This window comes from Lampetra planeri, chromosome 4 (assembly GCF_965212315.1).
Source record: "Lampetra planeri chromosome 4, kcLamPlan1.2.h2, whole genome shotgun sequence".
Lineage (NCBI taxonomy): Eukaryota > Metazoa > Chordata > Hyperoartia > Petromyzontiformes > Petromyzontidae > Lampetra > Lampetra planeri.
Window position 1 is genome coordinate 18,866,479 of NC_136110.1, and position 18,147 is coordinate 18,884,625.

At 52.1% G+C, this 18,147-nt stretch overlaps 1 protein-coding gene across 1 annotated transcript in view; it reads right to left on the bottom strand.

Annotated features, from left to right (window-relative positions):
* LOC144717611 (potassium voltage-gated channel subfamily KQT member 4-like) overlaps positions 1-12,972 on the bottom strand; it is a 32,644-nt gene extending 19,672 nt beyond the window's left edge. The window contains exons 1-2 of the mRNA XM_078593108.1: positions 12,822-12,972; positions 1,666-1,841 (exon numbers count right to left, since the gene is read on the bottom strand). Of these exons, the coding sequence (XP_078449234.1) occupies positions 1,666-1,841; positions 12,822-12,972 (327 nt within the window). The remainder of the gene's footprint in view (positions 1-1,665; positions 1,842-12,821) is intronic.
* Between the last annotated feature and the right edge of the window lie 5,175 nt (positions 12,973-18,147).

Sequence of the window (18,147 nt, forward strand, 5' to 3'; positions counted from 1 at the left end):
CGCGTCATCATTCTGCTCTTCGATTTGCACAGGATGTACCATACAGGACTTGCCATTGTGACGTCTACTTAAAATTCAATCTCACATCACTTGATGCGGGGAGAAATCTACATTGGTGCCCTGGCCATCCATAAAATCCCGATTGTCAAATCTGCGCTATACTTCGCTAACCCAATCACCCTGTTGTCAAAAACAAAGAAAACCAAGGCGTCCATCTAATTGCCTTTTTTTACTTTCTAAAGAACAGGGATAGGAATAGGTGACAGACAGCCTCTGACGTTGAAGCACCAACGTTTCAGGAACAAACCTCGTTATCTCCCTTGGCATCATAAATCTACCTTAAAAAAATATCCCGAAGCAGACGGATTAGTGCTGGATACAGCCGCATTTGCCAATTTGATTTGTAACTTTGATCCTTACCCACGTGCCAATAGAATACCTGTCAACGCATACGGTTCACGCGTATTCTTGTACAGGGACATTTATTTTCAGGTCCATATGGCGTACAGCCGTTTCTATACGGGCACAAAAATGTGTTTATTTATGGGAACCTCATTTGCCAGTAAAAATATGATAATTGGTTCTTTACCCTTCTATCTGGCAACAAAAAAAAAGGTGTCAGTTTTGTTGCCAGATAGAAGGGTAAAGAACCAATTATCAATGTGTTTATTTGTTTGTGTTTCCTCCCTGTGATGGGATTTTGTAGGATGAACGTTGAGATTTCTAATGGCAGTGGCTGCCAGCGGGTAACCAATAAGGTCTGAATTGGTCTGTAATAAGGTAGGGCACTGATAAGGGGTTGACAGATTTGCGATAGTTCAATTGTTATGTGCAATTTTATTGAGGGGCTACTGTGTTGTTGTCTTGATGTGGTCTGGGACTGCTGTTGTTGTTGTTTTGCCACCTTGCCCAAGCATGCATTTAGTGTTGAAACATCGGCAGCAATCGATGTACTTACATCATTTGTACGTATATACCTTTTTCATTTTTATTTACGTCTTTATTTTGAGTGACATGCTCACCATTCCTATGCTTTGCACTCCTACCATAGTTTGTCATTGCAACTATATTACCAGACCCTACTGGACATCTGTGAAAAAGAGCTTGAAAGCTCATTGGATTTCTCCAGTCTAAATACATATTCTGATTCTGATGACTTTTAGGTCTGTACTATAGAGTTGGTGATGTGTTCAAGGTCTGGGCTATAGAGTGGTTGATGAGTTCTAGGTCTGGGCTATAGAGTGGGTGATGAGTTCTAGATCTCGGCTATGGAGTGGGCGATGAGTTCAAGGTCCGGGCTATAGAGTGGACGATGAGTTCTAGGTCTGGGCTTTGGAGTGGAGGATGAGTTCCAAGTTAGGTCCCCGTTTAGGTGTTGCCTCCCCTAGGTCATCTCGGCATTCAATGAGTGCTTACTGCGGTGTGTACACGCCAGCACTGGGGAATCAAAGGTGCTCGCATGCAGTACTTGCTGCAACAGCCTCCAAGGCTACCCCGTCGGGAATCTCTGCCTCTGTGCACGTATGGTGCCGGCGCGTGTGAGCGTGTGCCCGTGCGCGCGAGCATGTGCGGGTGTGGGTACGCACGTGCGGGCACGCGCCAGCGTGTACGAGCACGTGCTGGCATGTGCGGGCGTGTGCAAGCTTGTGCGGGCGTGCGCGTCACCTTGCTGTGTGCATATACCACGGAGCCCAGCAGCTTCCAGGTGCCGCCCCTGCGGTCCATGCGCACCATGCGCAGAATCTGCAGGAAGCGCAGCGAGCGCAGCGCCGATGTCGCAAAGATGTTGCCCTGGGTGCCGGCGGCGATCACCGCCAGGGACGCCACCAGCACGATACTGTCTGCAGCGCAGTGATGCCAGCCGTGAGGACACACACACAGCAATGTGTCTCTAGAACCAGCCGTGATGACACACACACAGCTACGTGTCTCTAGAACCAGCCGTGATGACACACACAGCTATGTGTCTCTAGAACCAGCCGTGATGTCGCACACACAGCTACGTGTCTCTAGAACCAGCCGTGATGTCACACACACAGCTACGTGTCTTTAGAACCAGCCGTGATGTCACACACACAGCAATGTGTCTCTAGAACCAGCCGTGATGTCACACACACAGCAATGTGTCTCTAGAACCAGCCGTGATGTCACACACAAAGCTACATGTCTCTAGAACCAGCCGTGATGTCACACACACAGCTACGTGTCTCTATAACCAGCCGTAATGTCACACACACAGCTATGTGTCTCTAGAACCAGCCGTGATGTCACACACACAGCTACGTGTCTCTAGAACCAGCCGTGATGTCACACACACAGCTACGTGTCTGTAGAACCAGCCGTGATGACACACACACAGCTACGTGTTTCTAGAACCAGCGGTGAGGTCACACACACAGCTACGTGTCTCTAGAACCAGCTGTGATGTCAAACACACAGCAATGTGTCTCAAGAACCAGCCGTGATGTCACACACATAGCTACACGTCTCTAGAACCAGCCGTGATGACACACACAGCTACGTGTCTCTAGAACCAGCCGTGATGTCACACACACAGCTACGTGTCTCTAGAACCAGCCGTGATGTCACACACACAGTTACGTGTCTCTAGAACCAGCCGTGATGTCACACACAGCTACGTGCCTGTAGAACCAGACGTGATGTCACACACACAGCAATGTGTCTCAAGAACCAGCCGTGATGTCACACACACAGCAATGTGTCTGTAGAACCAGCCGTGATGTCACACACACAGCAATGTGTCTCTAGAACCAGCCGTGATGTCACACACACAGCTACGTGTCTCTAGAACCAGCCGTGATGTCACACACACAGCTACGTGTCTCTATAACCAGCCGTAATGTCACACACACAGCTATGTGTCTCTAGAACCAGCCGTGATGTCACACACACAGCTACGTGTCTCTAGAACCAGCCGTGATGTCACACACACAGTTACGTGTCTCTAGAACCAGCCGTGATGACACACACACAGCTACGTGTCTCTAGAACCAGCGGTGAGGTCACACACACAGCTACGTGTCTCTAGAACCAGCTGTGATGTCAAACACACAGCAATGTGTCTCAAGAACCAGCCGTGATGTCACACACATAGCTACACGTCTCTAGAACCAGCCGTGATGACACACACAGCTACGTGTCTCTAGAACCAGCCGTGATGTCACACACACAGCTACGTGTCTCTAGAACCAGCCGTGATGTCACACACACAGTTACGTGTATCTAGAACCAGCCGTGATGTCACACACACAGCTACGTGCCTGTAGAACCGGACGTGATGTCACACACACAGCAATGTGTCTCAAGAACCAGCCGTGATGTCACACACATAGCTACGCGTCTCTAGAACCAGCCGTGATGACACACACAGCTACGTATCTCTAGAACCAGCCGTGATGTCACACACACAGCTACGTGTCTCTAGAACCAGCCGTGATGTCACACACACAGCTACGTGTCTCTAGAACCAGCCGTGATGTCACACACACAGCTACGCGCCTGTAGAACCAGACGTGATGTCATACACACAGCAATGTATCTCTAGAACCAGCCGTGATGTCACACACACAGCTACGTGTCTGTAGAACCAGCCGTGATGTCACACACACAGCTAAGTGTCTGTAGAACCAGCCGTGATGTCACACACACAGCTACGTGTCTCTAGAACCAGCCGTGATGTCACACACACAGCTATGTGTCTGTAGAACCAGCCGTCATGTCATACACACAGAAATGTGTCTGTAGAACCAGCCGTGAGGTCACACACACAGCTACGTGTCTGTAGAACCAGCTGTGATGTCACACACACAGCAATGTGTCTGTAGAGCCAGCCGTGAGGTCACACACACAGCTACGTGTCTCTAGAACCAGCCGTGATGTAACACACACAGCTACGTGTCTGTAGAACCAGCCGTGATGACACACACACAGCTACGTGTCTCTAGAACCAGCGGTGAGGTCACACACACAGCTACGTGTCTCTAGAACCAGCTGTGATGTCACACACACAGCAATGTGTCTCAAGAACCAGCCGTGATGTCACACACATAGCTACGCGTCTCTAGAACCAGCCGTGATGACACACATAGCTACGTGTCTCTAGAACCAGCCGTGATGTCACATACACAGCTACGTGTCTCTAGAACCAGCCGTGATGTCACACACACAGCTACGTGCCTGTAGAACCAGACGTGATGTCACACACACAGCAATGTGTCTCAAGAACCAGCCGTGATGTCACACACATAGCTACGCGTCTCTAGAACCAGCCGTGATGTCACACACACAGCTACGTGTCTCTAGACCCAGCCGTGATGTCACACACAGCTACGTGCCTGTAGAACCAGACGTGATGTCATACACACAGCAATGTATCTCTAGAACCGGCCGTGATGTCACACACACAGCTAAGTGTCTGTAGAACCAGCCGTGATGTCACACACACAGCTACGTGTCTCTAGAACCAGCCGTGATGTCACACACACAGCTATGTGTCTGTAGAACCAGCCGTCATGTCATACACACAGAAATGTGTCTGTAGAACCAGCCGTGAGGTCACACACACAGCTACGTGTCTGTAGAACCAGCTGTGATGTCACACACACAGCAATGTGTCTTTAGAGCCAGCCGTGAGGTCACACACACAGCTACGTGTCTCTAGAACCAGCTGTGATGTCACACACACAGCAATGTGTCTCTAGAACCAGCCGTGATGTCACACACACAACAATGTGTCTCTAGAACCAGCCGTGATGACACACACACAGCTACGTGACTCTAGAACCAGCCGTGATGTCACACAAACAGCTACGTGTCTCTAGAACCAGCCGTGATGTCACACACACAGCTACGTGTCTCTAGAACCAGCCGTGATGTCACACACACAGCTACGTGTCTCTAGAACCAGCCGTGATGACAAACACAGCTACGTGTCTCTAGAACCAGACGTGATGTCACACACAGCTACGTGCCTGTAGAACCAGCCGTGATGTCACACACACAGCTACGTGTCTCTAGAACCAGCCGTGATGTCACACACACAGCTACGTGTCTGTAGAACCAGCCATCATGTCACACACACAGCAATGTGTCTCTAGAACCAGCCGTGATGTCACACACACAGCAATGTGTCTCTAGAACAAGCCGTGATGTCACACACACAGCTACGTGTCTGTAGAACCAGCCGTGATGTCACACACACAGCTGCGTGTCTGTAGAACCAGCCATGATGTCACACACACAGCAATGTGTCTCTAGAACCAGCAGTGATGTCACACACACAGCAATGTGTCTCTAGAACCAGCCGTGATGTCACACACACAGCTACGTGTCTGTAGAACCAGCCGTGATGTCACACACACAGCTACGTGTCTCTAGAACCAGCCGTGATGTCACACACACAGCTACGTGTCTGTAGAACCAGCCGTGATGTCATACACACAGAAATGTGTCTGTAGAACCAGCCGTGAGGTCACAAACACATCTACGTGTCTGTTGAACCAGCCGTGATGTCATACACACAGAAATGTGTCTGTAGAACCAGCCGTGAGGTTACACACACAGCTACGTGTCTGTAGAACCAGCCGTGATGTCATACACACAGCTACGTGTCTCTAAAACGAGCCGTGATGTCACACACACAGCAATGTGTCTCTAGAACCAGCCGTGATGTCACACACACAGCAATGTGTCTCTAGAACCAGCCGTGATGTCACACACACAGCTACGTGTCTCTAGAACCAGCTGTTATGTCACACACACAGCTACGTGTCTGTAGATCTAGCCGTGATGTCACACACACAACAATGTGTCTCTAGAACGAGCAGTGATGTCACACACACAGCAATGTGTCTCTAGAACCAGCCGTGATGTCACACACACAGCTACGTGTCTGTAGAACCAGCTGTGATGTCACACACACAGCAATGTGTCTGTAGAGCCAGCCGTGAGGTCACACACACAGCTACGTGTCTCTAGAACCAGCTGTGATGTCACACACACAGCTACGTGTCTGTAGAACCAGCCGTGATGTCACATACACAGCAATGTGTCTCTAGAACGAGCCGTGATGTCACACACACAGCTACGTGTCTGTAGAACCAGCCGTGATGTCATACACACAGAAATGTGTCTGTAGAACCAGCCGTGAGGTCACACACACATCTACGTGTCTGTTGAACCAGCCGTGATGTCATACACACAGAAATGTGTCTGTAGAACCAGCCGTGAGGTTACACACACAGCTACGTGTCTGTAGAACCAGCCGTGATGTCATACACACAGCTACGTGTCTCTAAAACGAGCCGTGATGTCACACACACAGCAATGTGTCTCTAGAACCAGCCGTGATGTCACACACACAGCAATGTGTCTCTAGAACCAGCCGTGATGTCACACACACAGCTACGTGTCTCTAGAACCAGCTGTTATGTCACACACACAGCTACGTGTCTGTAGATCTAGCCGTGATGTCACACACACAACAATGTGTCTCTAGAACGAGCAGTGATGTCACACACACAGCAATGTGTCTCTAGAACCAGCCGTGATGTCACACACACAGCTACGTGTCTGTAGAACCAGCTGTGATGTCACACACACAGCAATGTGTCTGTAGAGCCAGCCGTGAGGTCACACACACAGCTACGTGTCTCTAGAACCAGCTGTGATGTCACACACACAGCTACGTGTCTGTAGAACCAGCCGTGATGTCACATACACAGCAATGTGTCTCTAGAACGAGCCGTGATGTCACACACACAGCAATGTGTCTCTAAAACCAGCCGTGATGTCACACACACAGCAATGTGTCTCTAGAACCAGCCGTGATGACACACACACCGCTACGCGACTCTAGAACCAGCCGTGATGTCACACAAACAGCTACGTGTCTCTAGAACCAGCCGTGATGTCACACACACAGCTACGTGTCTCTAGAACCAGCCGTGATGTCACACACACAGCTACGTGTCTCTAGAACCAGCCGTGATGACAAACACAGCTACGTGTCTCTAGAACCAGACGTGATGTCACACACAGCTACGTGCCTGTAGAACCAGCCGTGATGTCACACACACAGCTACGTGTCTCTAGAACCAGCCGTGATGTCACACACACAGCTACGTGTCTCTAGAGCCAGCCGTGATGTCACACACACAGCTACGTGTCTGTAGAACCAGCCATGATGTCACACACACAGCAATGTGTCTCTAGAACCAGCCGTGATGACACACACAGCTAGGTGTCTCTAGAACCAGCAGTGATGTCACACACAGCTACGTGCCTGTAGAACCAGCCGTGATGTCACACACACAGCTACGTGTCTCTAGAACCAGCCGTCATGTCACACACACAGCTACGTGTCTGTAGAACCAGCCGTGATGTCACACACACAGCTACATGTCTGTAGAATCAGCCGTGATGTCACACACACAGCAATGTGTCTCTAGAACCAGCCGTGATGTCACACACACAGCTACGTGTCTGTAGAACCAGCCGTGATGTCACACACACAGCAATGTGTCTCTAGAACCAGCCGTGAAGTCACACACACAGCAATGTGTCTGTAGAACCAGCCGTGATGTCACACACACAGCTACGTGTCTGTAGAACCAGCCGTGATGTCACACACACAGCAATGTGTCTCTAGAACCAGCCGTGATGTCACACACACAGCAATGTGTCTGTACAACTAGCCGTGATGTCACACACACAGCTACATGTCTGTAGAATCAGCCGTGATGTCACACACACAGCAATGTGTCTCTAGAACCAGCCGTGATGTCACACACACAGCTACGTGTCTGTAGAACCAGCCGTGATGTCACACACACAGCAATGTGTCTCTAGAACCAGCCGTGAAGTCACACACACAGCAATGTGTCTGTAGAACCAGCCGTGATGTCACACACACAGCTACGTGTCTGTAGAACCAGCCATGATGTCACACACACAGCAATGTGTCTCTAGAACCAGCCGTGATGTCACACACACAGCAATGTATCTCTAGAACCAGCCGTGATGTCACACACAGCTACGTGTCTGTAGAACCAGCCGTGATGTCATACACACAGCTACCTGTCTCTAAAACGAGCCGTGATGTCACACACACAGCAATGTGTCTCTAGAACCAGCAGTGATGTCACACACACAGCTACGTATCTCTAGAGCCAGCCGTGATGTCACACACACAGCAATGTGTCTCTAGAACGAGCCGTGATGTCACACACACAGCAATGTGTCTCTAGAACCAGCCGTGAAGTCACACACACAGCAATGTGTCTGTAGAACCAGCCGTGATGTCACACACACGCTACGTGTCTGTAGAACCAGCCGTGATGTCACACACACAGCAATGTGTCTCTAGAACCAGCCGTGATGCCACACACACAGCTACGTGTCTCTAGAACCAGCTGTGATGTCACACACACAGCAATGTGTCTCTAGAACCAGCCGTGATGTCACACACACAGCTACGTGTCTGTAGAGCCAGCCGTGAGGTCACACACACAGCTACGTGTCTCTAGAACCAGCTGTGATGTCACACACACAGCTACGTGTCTGTAGAACCAGCCGTGATGTCACACACACAGCAATGTGTCTCTAGAACCATCCGTGATGTCACACACACAGCAATGTGTCTCTAGAACCAGCCGTGATGTCACACACACAGCAATGTGTCTCTAGAACCAGCCGTGATGACACACACACCGCTACGTGACTCTAGAACCAGCCGTGATGTCACACAAACAGCTACGTGTCTCTAGAACCAGCCGTGATGTCACACACACAGCTACGTGTCTCTAGAACCAGCCGTGATGTCACACACACAGCTACGTGTCTCTAGAACCAGCCGTGATGACAAACACAGCTACGTGTCTCTAGAACCAGACGTGATGTCACACACAGCTACGTGCCTGTAGAACCAGCCGTGATGTCACACACACAACTACGTGTCTCTAGAACCAGCCGTGATGTCACACACACAGCTACGTGTCTCTAGAGCCAGCCGTGATGTCATACACACAGAAATGTGTCTGTAGAACCAGCCGTGAGGTCACACACACATCTACGTGTCTGTTGAACCAGCCGTGATGTCATACACACAGAAATGTGTCTGTAGAACCAGCCGTGAGGTTACACACACAGCTACGTGTCTGTAGAACCAGCCGTGATGTCATACACACAGCTACCTGTCTCTAAAACGAGCCGTGATGTCACACACACAGCAATGTGTCTCTAGAACCAGCAGTGATGTCACACACACAGCTACGTGTCTCTAGAGCCAGCCGTGATGTCACACACACAGCAATGTGTCTCTAGAACGAGCCGTGATGTCACACACACAGCAATGTGTCTCTAGAACCAGCCGTGATGACACACACACAGCTACGTGACTCTAGAACCAGCCGTGATGTCACACAAACAGCTACGTGTCTCTAGAACCAGCCGTGAGGTCACACACACAGCTACGTGTCTCTAGAACCAGCCGTGATGTCAAACACACCGCTACGTGTCTCTAGAACCAGCCGTGATGACACACACAGCTACGTGTCTCTAGAACCAGCAGTGATGTCACACACAGCTACGTGCCTGTAGAACCAGCCGTGATGTCACACACACAGCTACGTGTCTCTAGAACCAGCCGTCATGTCACACACACAGCTACGTGTCTGTAGAACCAGCCGTGATGTCACACACACAGCTACATGTCTGTAGAATCAGCCGTGATGTCACACACACAGCAATGTGTCTCTAGAACCAGCCGTGATGTCACACACACAGCTACGTGTCTGTAGAACCAGCCGTGATGTCACACACACAGCAATGTGTCTCTAGAACCAGCCGTGAAGTCACACACACAGCAATGTGTCTGTAGAACCAGCCGTGATGTCACACACAGCTACGTGTCTGTAGAACCAGCCGTGATGTCACACACACAGCAATGTGTCTCTAGAACCAGCCGTGATGTCACACACACAGCAATGTGTCTGTAGAACTGGCCGTGATGTCACACACACAGCTACATGTCTGTAGAATCAGCCGTGATGTCACACACACAGCAATGTGTCTCTAGAACCAGCCGTGATGTCACACACACAGCTACGTGTCTGTAGAACCAGCCGTGATGTCACACACACAGCAATGTGTCTCTAGAACCAGCCGTGAAGTCACACACACAGCAATGTGTCTGTAGAACCAGCCGTGATGTCACACACACAGCTACGTGTCTGTACAACCAGCCGTGATGTCACACACACAGCAATGTGTCTCTAGAACCAGCCGTGATGTCACACACACAGCAATGTGTCTGTAGAACTAGCCGTGATGTCACAAACACATCAATGTGTCTCTAGAACCAGCCGTGATGTCACACACACAGCAATGTGTCTCTAGAACCAGCCGTGATGTCACACACACAGCTACGTGTCTCTAGAACCAGCTGTGATGTCACACACACAGCTACGTGTCTGTAGAACTAGCCGTGATGTCACACACACAGCAATGTGTCTCTAGAACGAGCCGTGATGTCACACACACAGCTACGTGACTCTAGAACCAGCCGTGATGTCACACAAACAGCTACGTGTCTCTAGAACCAGCTGTGATGTCACACACACAGCTACGTGTCTCTAGAACCAGCTGTGATGTCACACACACAGCTACGTTTCTGTAGAACTAGCCGTGATGTCACACACACAGCAATGTGTCTCTAGAACCAGCCGTGAAGTCACACACACAGCAATGTGTCTGTAGAACCAGCCGTGATGTCACACACAGCTACGTGTCTGTAGAACCAGCCGTGATGTCACACACACAGCAATGTGTCTCTAGAACCAGCCGTGATGTCACACACACAGCAATGTGTCTGTAGAACTAGCCGTGATGTCACACACACAGCTACATGTCTGTAGAATCAGCCGTGATGTCACACACACAGCAATGTGTCTCTAGAACCAGCCGTGATGTCACACACACAGCTACGTGTCTGTAGAACCAGCCGTGATGTCACACACACAGCAATGTGTCTCTAGAACCAGCCGTGAAGTCACACACACAGCAATGTGTCTGTAGAACCAGCCGTGATGTCACACACACAGCTACGTGTCTGTACAACCAGCCGTGATGTCACACACACAGCAATGTGTCTCTAGAACCAGCCGTGATGTCACACACACAGCAATGTGTCTGTAGAACTAGCCGTGATGTCACAAACACATCAATGTGTCTCTAGAACCAGCCGTGATGTCACACACACAGCTACGTGACTCTAGAACCAGCGTGATGTCACACAAACAGCTACGTGTCTCTAGAACCAGCCGTGATGACAAACACAGCTACGTGTCTCTAGAACCAGCCGTGATGTCACACACAGCTACGTGCCTGTAGAACCAGCCGTGATGTCACACACACAGCTACGTGTCTCTAGAACAAGCCGTGATGTCACACACACAGCTACGTGTCTCTAGAACCAGCCGTGATGTCACACACACAGCTACGTGTCTCTAGAGCCAGCCGTGATGTCACACACACAGCTACGTGTCTGTAGAACCAGCCATGATGTCACACACAGCAATGTGTCTCTAGAACCAGCCGTGATGTCACACACACAGCAATGTGTCTCTAGAACAAGCCGTGATGTCACACACACAGCTACGTGTCTGTAGAACCAGCCGTGATGTCACACACACAGCAATGTGTCTCTAGAACCAGCCGTGATGTCACACCCACAGCTACGTGTCTGTAGAACCAGCCGTGATGTCACACACACAGCTCCGTGTCTCTAGAACCAGCCGTGATGTCACACACACAGCTACGTGTCTGTAGAACCAGCCGTGATGTCATACACACAGAAATGTGTCTGTAGAACCAGCCGTGAGGTTACACACACAGCTACGTGTCTGTAGAACCAGCCGTGATGTCATACACACAGCTACGTGTCTCTAAAACGAGCCGTGATGTCACACACACAGCAATGTGTCTCTAGAACCAGCCGTGATGTCACACACACAGCAATGTGTCTCTAGAACCAGCCGTGAAGTCACACACACAGCAATGTGTCTGTAGAACCAGCCGTGATGTCACACACACAGCTACGTGTCTCTAGAACCAGCCGTGATGTCACACACACAGCAATGTGTCTGTAGAACCAGCCGTGATGTCATACACACAGCTACGTGTCTGTAGAACCAGCCGTGATGTCACACACACAGCAATGTGTCTCTAGAACCAGCCGTGATGTCACACACACAGCAATGTGTCTCTAGAACCAGCCGTGATGTCACACACACAGCTACGTGTCTGTAGAATCAGCCGTGATGTCACACACACAGCTACGTGTCTCTCGAACCAGCCGTGATGTCACACACACAACTACGTGTTTGTAGAACCAGCCGTGATGTCATACACACAGCAATGTGTCTGTAGAACCAGCCGTGAGGTCACACACACAGCTACGTGTCTGTAGAACCAGCCGTGAGGTCACACACACAGCTACGTGTCTCTAGAACCAGCCGTGATGACACACACAGCAATGTGTCTCTTGAACCATCCGTGATGTCACACACACAGCAATGTGTCTGTAGAACCAGCCGTGATGTCACACACACACCTACGTGTCTCTAGAACCAGCCGTGATGTCACACACAGCTACGTGTCTCTAGAACCAGCCGTGATGTCACACACACAGCTACGTGTCTCTAGAACCAGCCGTGATGTCACACACACAGCAATGTGTCTCTAGAACCAGCCGTGAGGTCACACACACAGCGATGTGAACAGGGACGGGGCGGGTTCTTCACCGATGATGCAGAAGGGCTTGCGGGCGAAGCGGAGGCGCCCCTGCCAGCCGCGGTAGCGGCAGCAGCACCCGGCCGCCCAGATCCTCACGAAATACTCGAGGCCGAACAGAACCATCATGATGCCCTCCTGCGGAGACACGAAGACAAACATCCCCCGTGTAGCCTACATAGCCTGTCGGGGCAAGGGCTGCTGGCGAGCGCCTATGAATGGCAGACGCGGCGTTCGAGGTGGTGTAGCCAGCACCGTGCCCGGTCGCCGTTGTCTTTCCGGCGCTGATGTTTAGCCAGCACACACCAGGGAAGGTCCAGGACCCGGTTCGAGTTTATTGGTCACCGACGTTCGAGGTGGCTGGGAATCGGACTCGGGTCGCCGAGCTTTGTAGCACACAACGCTAACCACTGCACTCGTGCTCCTGCTGTTTCCATATACGCGGCACTGCGTCTGAGAACCCCGCCTCGCTATCCACCCTCACACCCGGCCCTGGTGCGCTCTCAGCTCGGATCGCTTCTAACTCCAGAGCATTGTTGCTAAACACAGGAGCATTTGATCATCTTCAGCAATGACGACTCCACTCTCGGCAACGACAACTCCACACACGGTGTCTCGGGGCTGTTATTGATCCATACTCGTTTTCCCTCTGCCTGTCCTTGCTCTCTGTCTCTTGCTCTCTCTTTAATAAATATTCAAGCTATTTCTGTGCAGCGCCTTCAGATGTCGTGACGTTAGCTACCACAAATGAAGTCAAAACGAATTGTATTACATGATGGGGACCACTTTATATAAAGGCTCATCGTTTGAAGAGGCAAGTACTGTTAGCGAGATGGTGGTGTGGCGAGCACTAATGTGTACACACACGATGCACTTTCTTACATTGCATAAGCACACAATATCCACACATGCTATGCTTATCTTTACGCATTAGCACACGCGCTGTACAAAGACAAACATCCCCCCAGGCAGTGGCGGCTCCTGCAAAATCTCTCAGGGGGGGGCAAATGTCTGGATGATTGATAAGGATAAGGTCCACCCATGCAATGGATAAATTAACAGCTTAAGCATGTGTAATGCGGGCGTAAGCGACCTTCCGGATGTGACGTCACGAGGAGGCGGAGCCAGGTGACGTGGGTGAAAGGTTGGGGTCCTTAAGCGGGGAAACCGGAAGGAGAAGGCAGTCGGGGTGTGAATGGAAAGGTGTGGGGCCACGCGGGCGTACGAGCCGAGGGGGCACCGTCAGAAGCGGGAGCCAACCCTGGGAACAGTAGGGAGCTACTGGGAGGTGTAAAGCTGCAGATAGAGATAGGCAGTAAGGCTGTGTGTGAGGGGCAGCGGGGTGGCTGCCAAGAGTCGCAGGAGCGACGAGAAGGCGAGACAGCACGAGGCTGTCAGAGCTGCAGCAGGAACAGCCAAGGGAGCTGTGTGAGAGTACAGCAGCGGAGCTGCTGTGGGGCTGCAAGAGCGACAAGAACAGCAGCGGGGCTGCTGATGTGGACTGGAGTGACATCGGAACCAGCACAGAGAGAATAAGAGAGACAGCCGTGTGGGAACGCAGTACGGACCGAATAAAGGACACTGAGCCAGAGATCGTGGTCAAGTCTTTTATTACACTGGGGTCAGAAGTGAAACGGCATGTCTAAGCAAGTAAGGAAGAAAATTCCCCCGGCGCCAGCATCGGCTTCTTCGTCCGACGACGACGAATTCCCTCCGACCACGGATTCTGCTGGGGTGGTGGAGGAGAGCCCTGCTGAGGCGAGCACGGGGACGGGCGTGGAAGATGTCGGCGCGATGGCGGGTCCGTCAACAACATCGGACGCTGAGCAAAGATGGCAACAGGTGGCAGAACAACTGGAGACACTCAAGGACGTCCTGGCGCATCTATGTCACCTCGTTACGCCAAGGAAGACGATGGAACGAGAAGGTGCTCCACGGGCCGCCACGTTGCCTGCCCTGCCGCCGCCATTGGCCACGCGGCAAGAAGACGCCATCTTGCGCGCTCCGCGGCGCCAAACCGCCATCTTGGCCACGCCGCGGGCCGACGCCATTTTGAATTTGCCTCCAGAACAACCATCATTGGAAGACGGCGTAAAGAGGAGTCGGAGTCGCCACCTTACTACAGTTAAGGAATTCTCTATCGGGGGCGATTGGAGCGCTTTCGCCTGCCGATTTTTGGCGGCGGTTCGTTCAGCAAGATGGACCGATGCGGAGGCCTTGGAAGTGTTGCCGACTCTACTGGACGACGAATCTGTTCGATTTTTCCGTTCCATAACGGCCGATAAGAAGAAGACTTTATGTGGAGTTTTTGAGGAAATGGCCGACGCCTATGAGCCACCTGACGACGCGCATCGGCGATTCGCTCAACGACAACGAGCACCCGAAGAATCGCCCGTGGCGTTCAGGGGTGCGGTGTTGGAGCTGGCCATGGCAGCATATCCTGACACGCCACAGGATCTGCTCGAGCCTCTCATATTGGGAAAAATGCTGGAGCTGTCTCGGGATCTGGGGATCCCCATGCCTGTGTGTGGGCATGAGAAGCTCACGTCCCGGGCGGCAGCAAAGTGTCTGGATGCGCAGTTTAATCTCCGTCGCTGGAAGCAAGTGGCGGCATGGACGGGTGGGCCCGTCAAGGAAGGAGGCGCGATGGGGTGGGACCCCACAAGGGCGATCTATGTGCCGGATGAGCGGGGTCCACAGGAGCTGACGGCCGCCTCCTCTCCATGGTCGGGACGCGGAAGGCCGGGGCCGCGCGCTACGCCATCGGGACGGGGCCGCCGGGATGCAAGACCTGCGCTTCGGCGCAACGAGGCCGATTGCTTCCGCTGCGGCCGTAGGGGCCATTACGCCAAAGATTGCTGGGCCCGCTTCCCGGGTCCGCCGCAGCAGGAGCCCACAACACCGGACAAGCCGACCAAGGAACCTCCGAAACAGGCATGTCGGCACGCACCAGACACTCGGCAAGGCTTTACACCTCACCCACCACCTTTGTTGCGCGATCCTATTGTTGTTGTTAAAGAAAGGCCATCGACGGGGCCTTGTCATTCAGTTACGCAGTGGCGCAAATTGGCACGGAGAGTTGTCGCGGCCGCTACGGGTTCGTCCACTGTACCGGGGTCTATACAAGGTGTGGACGTGCGCATTTTGGTCGACTCGGGAGCGTCTGCGACTATTATATCGGATGTCATTTTCCATCTGTTGGGCATTCTGCCGGGGGCTGTGCGTCCGGTTTATGGGTCTTGCGTCGCTGCGAACGGGGGTAGTATGGGTATCGTGGGCCAGGTGGATGCTAAGATATCTATAGGGGATGTGTCGGCTTCGGGCGTTGTGTTAATATCGAGATCTTTGGCGGTTCCTTGCTTACTAGGCACGGATTTTTTGGCTAAGATGCCCATTTTGATTAAAATCAATGAGAATTGTATTGAATTGCCGGGGGGCCGTCGAATCTCGTTTCTGCCGTCGCCCTGGGGGCGACCTGCTTCGGCCGTACAGGTGCAGGCGCTGTCCGTCGCATCTGTGGACATCCCACCTGGTTCACAGATGCTTATACCCTTGCGGTATCGGAAGCCCCTGCCCAATCGGCTAGGAGCATTAGGGGTCTTGTTGTCACCATCCGCCACGATAACAACGGGATTGGCGTTAGTTGGGGCACATACCATCGTCCGGCCGGATCAATTACCGGTTTTACAGGTGCTTAATGCGGGGGTGGAAAACATCCGTGTTCCGGCCGGTACGGTTGTGGCACATGCCACTACGGCGTTTGCGACGCACGATTGTCCGCATCGCCGGGGAGTGGTCGCTGGTGTTTCCGAGCCAAGGGGTTCGGATAATCGTTGGATCGCTACCTTATGTGACGAAAATTCTTCCCTGTCCGTGGGGCAACGTGATGCGCTGCGTAAATTGTTGCTGACGTATTCGGATGTGTTCAGCTCCGACGATTTGGATTTGGGACGCACATCGTTGCTTTCCCATCACATTGAGACGGGTGACGCTGCCCCTATTCGGTTAAATTCGCATCGGATGAGTCCAGCGGAGCGAGAACACGTTCGGGGGGCGGTGGAAGACATGTTGGCTGCGGACATTATATCGCCATCTAACAGCCCATGGGGCGCTCCTGTGGTCTTGGTTAAGAAAAAGGATGGCAACTTGCGATTTTGTGTCGATTTCCGGAAATTGAATAAGATATCGGTGGCAGATGCGTACCCCCTGCCGCGTATGGACGACTCCCTTGACGCATTGTCGGGGGCTAAGTTCTTTTCCACACTGGACCTCTCTTCGGGATTTTGGCAGCTTCCCCTTGACGAGTCCTCACGGGAGAAAACCGCATTCCGTACGCCGCAGGGGTTATTTCAATTCAACTGCCTCCCGATGGGATTGAATGCGGCCCCTGCTACGTTTCAAAGGTTGATGGAGCTCGTTTTGACGGGGTTGCAGTGGGAGACGTGTCTTATATATTATTGTGTTCAGCCGCACATTCGAGGAACATTTAACGCGGCTGGAGACAGTGTTCACGAGGATGCGCTCTGCCAAAGAAATGCCACCTACTGCAACGGTCCGTCCGTTATTTGGGGCACATTGTGAGTCCACGGATCCGGAAAAGACGGCGTGCGTCCGGGATTGGCCGACTCCGGCCTCCGTGGGGGATGTTCGGCGGTTTTTGGGATTTGCCTCGTATTACCGAAGATTTGTGCCGGGGTTTGCGACGATTGCGAGGCCCTTGCATCTCCTTACGGGTAAAGGACGGAAATTTGTTTGGGGAGAGCCGGAAGAGGCGGCCTTTCGGAGTCTGCGTGATCTATTGGCTACGGCCCCGACATTGGATTATCCCGACTTTGATCGCCCTTTCATTCTTGATACGGACGCGAGTGACACAGGTATTGGGGCAGTATTATCACAGTCTAAAGGGGGCGTAGAGCGCGTCGTGGCGTATGGTAGCCGAGTCTTGTCGCCTGCGGAAACACGCTACTGTGTCACTCGTAGAGAACTTTTGGCGGTTGTTTTTTTCCTACGCCAATTTCGACCGTACCTTTACGGTCGTTCGTTTATTGTGCGTACGGATCATGCGGCCTTGCAATATGCACTCAAAATGGACCAGCCATCGGGACAGTGGGCACGTTGGTTGGACACGCTGCAGGAATTTTCCTTCCAAATTCAACATCGGAAGGGAGTGCGCCATGCGAACGCTGACGCACTTTCCAGATTACCAGGGCGCGCCCCTTGTAAATGTGCGTCGGGGACGCATAGGTGTTCGCCGATTCTAAACCCCCCTCAGCCGCTTACGTTGGCCGTCGAGAAGTTGGATACTCCGATGGAACCGGGACCGACTGACGGGGTTTT